Consider the following 8,448-nt stretch of genomic DNA (forward strand, 5'->3'; position numbering starts at 1 on the left):
TTAATTTTAAGATCGAAACCCAACATGCAGTCAAAATGATGCCCTAAACTCTGAACTATTATCTGAAAACAATTTGAGTACATGTACAACTTCTGATTATACTAAAGATACAGCCAATACAGGTACCTATTATTGTTAATAATATTATTTATTTTTATTTACCACATTTCACCTTGTACATGATTTTTACTATTTTAGTTGAAATGGATGAAGAGGTGTCCAATTCGTTATCAACCAGTTTGTCATTTAGTCAGAGTCCAATCCTTACTTTGAAGTCACCCATCAAATTAACAATAGGTAATAGTTTTAAATTTCACCATTTAGTAATTTTTCAAAAGTATTAACAGTTTTTTGTTCTTTTGTAATTAAATACATAAAAAAAATAATTATTTACTATAAAAACTAAGGAAGTATTATTTTTTAAGCGATTATTAAATATCTATAATTTATAGATACCTGTAATTTTTTTGAAACAATTGAAATGACTGACAACCATTTTTTTTTCAATAACAATTTATTTAATTTAGGATTATTAGACAATGTAGAGGAAGAAGCTGATTTGATCTATACAAAACCAAATACCAAAGAAGATAACTCCATAACAGTATTAAAGTGCACTAATGAAGAAGGTATGAATGTATGATATAAATATATTTTTTATATTAACATTATTAAGTATATTGAATTACATATTAAATTAATTTATAATTGTAATTATATTTTTTTAAATTTATGTTTTATGTTTATTAGTAATTAGTAACAATAGTTATACCTAATAATAATATAAAATATTGATTAATAAATTTATAAATATAATTATAGTATTAGGTATACTTATAACAATGGCTTAGTTTAGTTCACATTAATTATTATAAGTCCACATTTTTTTAAAATACACTCGTATACACTACTATCTAGGTAGGTATATATTTTCATCATCCCTCTCTGAAATAAAACTAAATAAGCGCTTGACTCATATAGCCCTAACTGATAGTTTTAAAATATTGTTTTTACATTTTGTAATTTTTAATTTTAAATAGTAATAATTTATTTTATTCCAACTGACAAGAATTAACATTTTATAACATTACAATCATAACAATAAAATATAAGTTGGTGGCAGTGAATTAGACTGACAGTGATAAATCATAATTTCTTTTTAGAATACCAAGTTATGGATAGTGTGTTCCCAAATGATCCTGTTCATTGGCCAGAAACCATGTCAAATGAAATATTAACATACTTTATGAATCTCGGACCTTGTCAGCCATTGCCTTCTGATCTATAATACAACAAATTCCCTACAAAAAACTATGGATCAGGAAATATTCGGTCATTCCATGAAAGTCATTATTTTCAATGTTTACCAGATGGCAACTTAACAAAACGCACCTGGCTATCATACTCGCCTTTACTTGATAGAGTATTTTGCATGTCTTGTAGATTATTTAGTTTGGTTAAGGCAAAAAAATCATTTTTATCTTCTAAAGGTACCTGTGATTATAGAAACATTGCTAAAACAATTCACCATCACGAGTGTTTACCCGAACATATTCAAAGTGAGATTAGCCGGGGCTTGTACTTCACCAGAACAAGAATTGATATCACACTTTTAAAATCAGCAAACCACCAAGTAGCTGAAAACCGAGAAATCTTAAAGGTTATCATTGATGCTCTACTTTTTACTGCCAGACAGAATATTGCATTAAGAGGGCACGATGAAAGTAATACCTCAATGAACAAAGGGAACTTTTTAGAACTTTTGAAGTTATTATCAAAACATCATGGGCCCTTAAATTCTCATTTACAAAAAATAGAAGGTAAACACAACCGAGTTACATTTTTATCAAGTTTAAGTCAAAACAAACTGTTGAGCATATTATCAGTAATTGTGCGTTCTAAGATTTTATTTGATGTTAAAAAATCCGGTCTCTTTTCAGTCATCATAGACACTACTACAGACGTGTCTACGTTAGATCAATTTACCTTTTTACTTAGATATGTAAATGATAAAGGTAAAATTGAAGAAAGATTAGTGGCATTGGTAACTTCACCAGATTCAACTGGAAAAGGAATGTATGAAGTATTTTGTAATATAACAGAAAAATATAATATTAATTGGAAAAGAGATTTGTGTGCACAAGCTTACGATGGAGCAGCTTCAATGCAAGGCCAATATTCAGGATTAAAAACTTTAATACAAAATGAAAACCCTAATGCTTTATATGTGTGGTGTTCTGCACATCTTTTAAACTTGGTAATAGTTGATACATGTGACTGTTGTACCAAAACAAAGGTTTTTTTTGGTGATATTAAAGCATTAGTTGAGTTTATGTGTGCACGAAAAAGAACTGCTACTTTTGTATTTTTTCAAAATAAATTATATCCAAATGAACGAGTGCGACGCTTAAAACGTTTTTCTACCACAAGGTGGACTTCACATGACCGAGTAATTACAGTAGTATATGAAAAATATGCTGCATTATTACAATCATTGAATGCTATTGCTTCTGCGGAAGATTCTGATCGCGAATCAAGTTCAACAGCCAAAAGTTTATCAATGAGATTATCTTCTTTTGAATTTATTATAGCCATGAATTTAGTTAAAACTATATTTGCAATTACTACTCCAGTTTCAAATTACCTTCAATCTAAATCAATTGATTTTATAGAAGCAATTAATCTTGTTGATGTTGCTAAGAATCGTTTAATTGATCTTAGAGATGATGATAAATGCCAAAATCTGATAAATGAAGCAAAAAGTTTTGCAAAAGACCAAAACTTAACAGAAAGGAACTTTAAAGAAGTCAGGTTGCGTAAAAAAAAAATTATGCCTGGAGAATTGTCTAGAGATGAAATTTCTTCTACTGCTCAAGATGTATTTAGAAGTGATGTGTATTTTAAAGTGTTGGATGTCATTATAAATTCTATTGAATCAAGGTTTAAAGACTCTAGAGAGATAATGAAGGACCTTTGTCTACTTTCACCTGAACGACTTCTGTCTTATAGTAAAAAGAATAGTAAAAAATTGCCTGAAGATGCTTTTGACCAATTAGCAAAATGGATACATGGTATAAATTTACAAGATTTAAGAGTAGAGTATTTAGCTTTCAGTAGTAGTTTACATGAATTGGTCGTAAGACTTGAACCAAAACAACTACATGAGAATGTCAAGTGTATACAAAGTTCTGAAGATAGTGATTCCAGTATCACTAGTTATGAAGATGACAGACAAGTAGTTGAGAAAAAAGTTAGTGTAGAAAGAATTCTTCATATTTTGTCAAGTTACAACTTGATATCAGCTTTTCCCAATTTGTACAAAGCTTATAAGTCACTTGGTACAATACCTGCTTCTTCTGCTTCAGCTGAACGTAGCTTTTCAAAGGTAATACTAATTTATTAGTGTATAAATATAAATTATATAAATATAATTATAGTATAATATTATATTATATTATATTATATTATAATTACATAAATTCTGTATTGTACATACAATATGTGTACATTTATGTAGACATGCATTTTTTAATAGTATATAAGTTAACAACAATTAACAAATACAATATTTTTAGAAATATAAACATTTTGTTTTAGGTAAAATTGATTAAAACTCGCCTACGTTCCACAACTGGACAAGACCGACTTGAAAGCTTATTGATTTTGAGCATGGAAAAGGATATTGAAATCAATTACAATGAAGCCATAAATACGTTTGCCATGACTTCAGATGTTTTAAAAAAACAGTTGATATTTAAATAATTAATTTCATATTTTTAAATTTGTTTTAAATTAATATAATACATTATATACATTATCTAGATTGCTGTAAAATATGTTAATTATAATAACATTATAAGAATAAAGGAATTGTCTCTCATCTCCTAGAATGCAATTATTTTATAATAATAGGTACCTACATTTTATTATTGTTTTATTTTCTTTAGTTTCTTCAAAAACAAAAAAATGATATTACAATACCTACCTAATTATAATATGAACCTACTATTATACAGTATAATATACTATTTATTATATAAGTAACCTACCTAAATTTATTGGTAAAAATATATATTAATATATATATATACATTAATTGAACAAAAAAAAATATTTTAAATATATAATAGGTACCTATTATAGCCGGTAATTGGGTGGGTGGGTTGGTGTGTAAATTGTAAGTTTGCTTATGGGTTATTTTAGGTTCGTTTCGCCACTGGACACGTAGGTATATGCAATTAAAAAACCTTCAAGTTGAAACATTTAATCATAGAAATATTGTTATATAGTTTTTCTGAGTAAGTAGTAGGTGCACTGAACAATTTACATTCTTGACAATGGCTGAAAAAAACCGGTGTTATGGATATTTATAATATATTGAACATAAATTATAGGTTTAATAACATGGACTTATAAATACTGATTCCTTTTTACTCCACCCCTACACATAGTTATAATACGCAATATCTAAAATAATATAGTAACACATAGATAGTTCAGATGATGTCAGCATTGCACACAGACTTTGGGAGAGTAACCTTATAATTATTAGCAACAGCCTTGGCATCTGCCAACGGCCAGATGACAAAACCCGAGCCGATAAGATATCTGTGGGAACTTCTCGGCGCGTAGTAGATTCTATGAATTAGATCTTGGCACTGTGACAAGACGGCCGTGGGTATACTCAATTATTATAACGATATCCCGCATCAACCAAAGGCACATCTGCAAACCATGAGTCATAGGTCAGTGTTCACACTACGAAATTGTCAACCATCTAATTGTAGAAGGCCCCCTGGACTGTGAGAACCAACGACGCAGTCCACCAGGGATCTAGTAAAGAGAGGGGGTAGAACTATATAAGAGCCGTTGCACGTTGGAGCAGCCCATTATTAAGACGTGATCTAGCCACCATACGTACGCATTCCTGTAACTCTTTGACTTTGGTAATCACTATTTTTCTCTTTTGAACTTACATTATTTTCGTTAATGGAGTATTTTGAACTAAGAGGATATTCGAGTAATACGTCAATGAAGTTGGCCCACCGATTACTAGAATTTACTAGAGTCCATTCCCGGAATTTGCTAGTCATTCCTTCCTCCCTTATTCAAGGGTGGGCCAACTTCAGGTACCCCAACCTCTTTACTCAAAACAATCCAAAAGGGTGTCAAAAGTCTCGTATTAATTTGCTAGTATGCGTGGACCCATCCCCGAAATTTACTAGTCCACCAAAGCTCAGATACGAGCTTTCAAAGTTCTGAAGTTGGCCCACCCACCTTACTCAAATCAACCCCCACCACAACCAATAAACATTTTGACATTTTTTTGACATTTAGCAGTCGATTGGCAACCATTTGCAAGACTATTCTCACAATTTGCAAGCCTTTTGTTGAATTAAAAAAAAAAAAAAAAACTATATCAAACCCATATCATTAAATACACATTTTAAAATTTTTCCCTACCATCATTTAGCAGCCAATTAGCATTAGATTTTTTGTCGTTTTTCTTAATTTAAGATTTTTGAAAGTCTGGAGTCTTTGAAGTTGGCCCGCCCTTGAATAAGGGAGGAAGGAATGACTAGAAAATTCCGGGAATGGACTCGCAAATTCTAGCAAATTACTCGCGAAATATTGGCATGGATTTTGAACAGATTGTGCGAAGTCGGTGGGCCAACTTCATGGACGTCGCATAATCGCTTATTTTCTAAGACACCAGAATTCTTCCTTAATTCGAATAATCTAACAGTATAAATTCAAATTGTCTTTTTTACAATTTTAATAAATAAACATCTAACTAAAAATTGTTGATAATTTGACGCTTGTCCTATCCTGTCACCATCTCCTATAAGACGGGTGCACACAACAAATTTTATGGTACATATTGTGAGAATCTGGTAGTTTGTAGGACTACCAAAAACCACCCACGACCAAAGGGGAACACTTTTGTCGTGACCTATGAGCCGTTCCGCGTGGTGGCCCGAGGGCCAAGTTGGTGGAACTCATAGGCTTTGCACACGCATCCGCAAATGAATGCGGAAGATTTATATTTTGGGGGGAAAAAAAAGAGAAATAATTAAATTAAACAATAATATGAAGGTTTTGGGTATTCACATGGGTTTATTAAGTGTATCAGTAATCAGTTTTAATATAATAATAATGGCAATTTCGGCATAATAATAATAATAATAATTCTGTGTGGGCACATAACAAATGTAATAAAAATATTTTTGCATACATTTTTCCCGGCCCACAGGAGGCGACACACTATATTGCTCATAATGTGCCCTCACAGGGTTACCGGGAAAATGCATCCACGACCAAAGAGGTAGTAAAGGGAAAAAAAGAACAATGTAATAGGGACCCGCGTCTTGCGACGCCTCACTGGAAGCACGTAGATTATATGGAGGATGACTCCGCATAATCTACGGCCCGCATGCTTGAAAAGGGGGGACCAGAGGAGAAAAATTATAATATTTTACGACATTGACGTTGACGTGTGTGATGACTGGATCGAAGCTCGGCCCATCGCCCGGGCCCTCGTGGTGACCTTAGCCCATCATAACGCCGTGGTCGTACGCGTTCATGAATTATGACGTGCTAGAACCGTGAACGGCGTTGGACGGTGATGATATGATGGTCTCAAACTGCTAGCGGAGACGTTTTTATTGTATTCCGAAATGTTGCCGATGTCGCGTGGTTTTTGTGTGGTATCGACGCGGTTGATGAAGAGCTGCGTAGTCAGCGTCGATGAGACGTGGAGAGCCGTTGAAGGCGAAAAATTGAGTGAGTGGACGGCGATCCGGCTTGGCCCGCGACGGAGCTTTTTGGTGTTGATGTGTGGTGGGGTAGGTCAGTGCCGTGTAATAGAGGGAATTCGTACAATAATCAGGCTTTTTGACAGTTTGCTCCGCTGGTGTCGTGCCGCGGGACCCGACGTAGGCGCTGACGGCATCGGCGGCCGTGAGAAACGACGTGCAGGTACCGATCACTGCGGGTTGTGGGGGTCGGGGAACAGTTATTACATAATACTGCGGTCATTCCTGCATTGACGCGCGATAATCATAACAATATAATAATAAGGTATGCTCGTGAATGATAATATGGTATGTTTGTTGTATTTAATAATAATAAGGCAAAAAATGCTGCGATGTTACAACATTTAAGAGGAGATGCGGTGTTACCAGAAACCAAACTCAGGTTTTTGTTAATGTTTTAAGAAAAAAATAAGGCACACAAATTGTCACAGAGTTTGTGATCATTAAATGAAGTAGAACGGTTATTTTAAATACAATTATTTGTTTTTAAACTAAAAATGTACACAGTTAAAACAATTTCTGGGGTAGTTTTTACTTGTTTTGAAAATTGAGATCGGTGTTCAACATGAGTTATATGAAAATTGTGAACCGAATACGTAACTCTTCGTAAGTACATATTTAGCAGTCAATTTGACATGGAAAACAACTAGACCGTCGGACGTGTCGAAAAACACAGTCCATTTGGTAGACTTTGAGAAATATATACAACGCAAAGCATATGCTACAAAAATTTGATTAACAACTTGTGCACGACCGGATATTTTCAGCTATATACATCATAACACCTTTCGTACCTAATTCTCTCTCTTTCACTTTATTTCTTCTCTCTTCTCGCAAACCACTTCAGTCAGTTCAATCCCCTGTGAATCGACTTAATCTATTGTTTGTATATTATACATTTACGTTCTCTCAGTTCATCTACGCATCTAACTTTGCCCGACCACCGTAACTAACAAAACAAACTTTTATCCGACCCACAATAAAGTGCCGCCCCCCTCCCCACAACATCGTTCATACATCACCGTGGATTTAATTCTAACCAATAACATCCATCGACAACTAATTTTTATTCGATTTTGTTATTTTATACGAAATTTTAATGAGTAAAAAAAAAAATAATAATAATAATATTGATTTAAAACAAAGTAGAAACAACGTTGAATTGTTGTAAGAACATAATGAACGCAGCCGAGCTTTAACCTCGTAACTTGGGACAGACTGAAGTCTGTATATTGGAGATACATTATATTTGGGTAGGTTTTGTTAACTATATAATGTATGTGCGATTTGGAAACACGTTGCTGTCATAAGCATAAAGTATCTACCTTATAGACACATTGTATACTTTACTTGCTTTTGTTCATTCGGTTTTTTTTTTCACTTGCTATTTTTTCCGTATGATTTTTAGATTCTGAGTGGAACGGTGAATGTTTTGATTTTATAATGAGGTGTGTTTTTTTTTTTATTTTTTCATTTTTTTTTTTTGTGTCTGTTATCACCTTTTAGGACAGTAAAAGTGCTTGGATATTCTTCAAAAGTATCTTTTCTAAGAGAAAAGTGAATCTAGATGGTACTTTGGGGAGTAAAAAGTACACATTTCTCAGTAGATTTCAAAAGCGACGTGAAAAACAAA

General features: G+C 32.9%; 1 protein-coding gene across 1 annotated transcript; it reads left to right on the top strand.

Annotated features, from left to right (window-relative positions):
- The first annotated feature begins 203 nt into the window (after positions 1–203).
- On the top strand, positions 204–6,421 carry LOC103308367 (zinc finger MYM-type protein 1-like). Its single transcript, XM_029486276.1, has 6 exons — positions 204–297; positions 528–629; positions 1,164–1,262; positions 1,371–3,385; positions 3,598–3,732; positions 6,254–6,421. Exons 1-6 carry the CDS (start codon positions 204–206, stop codon positions 6,419–6,421), a joined length of 2,613 nt encoding a protein of 870 aa, XP_029342136.1.
- Positions 6,422–8,448: the final 2,027 nt, after the last annotated feature.

Source organism: Acyrthosiphon pisum, chromosome A1, assembly GCF_005508785.2.
Source record: "Acyrthosiphon pisum isolate AL4f chromosome A1, pea_aphid_22Mar2018_4r6ur, whole genome shotgun sequence".
NCBI classification, from domain to species: domain Eukaryota; kingdom Metazoa; phylum Arthropoda; class Insecta; order Hemiptera; family Aphididae; genus Acyrthosiphon; species Acyrthosiphon pisum.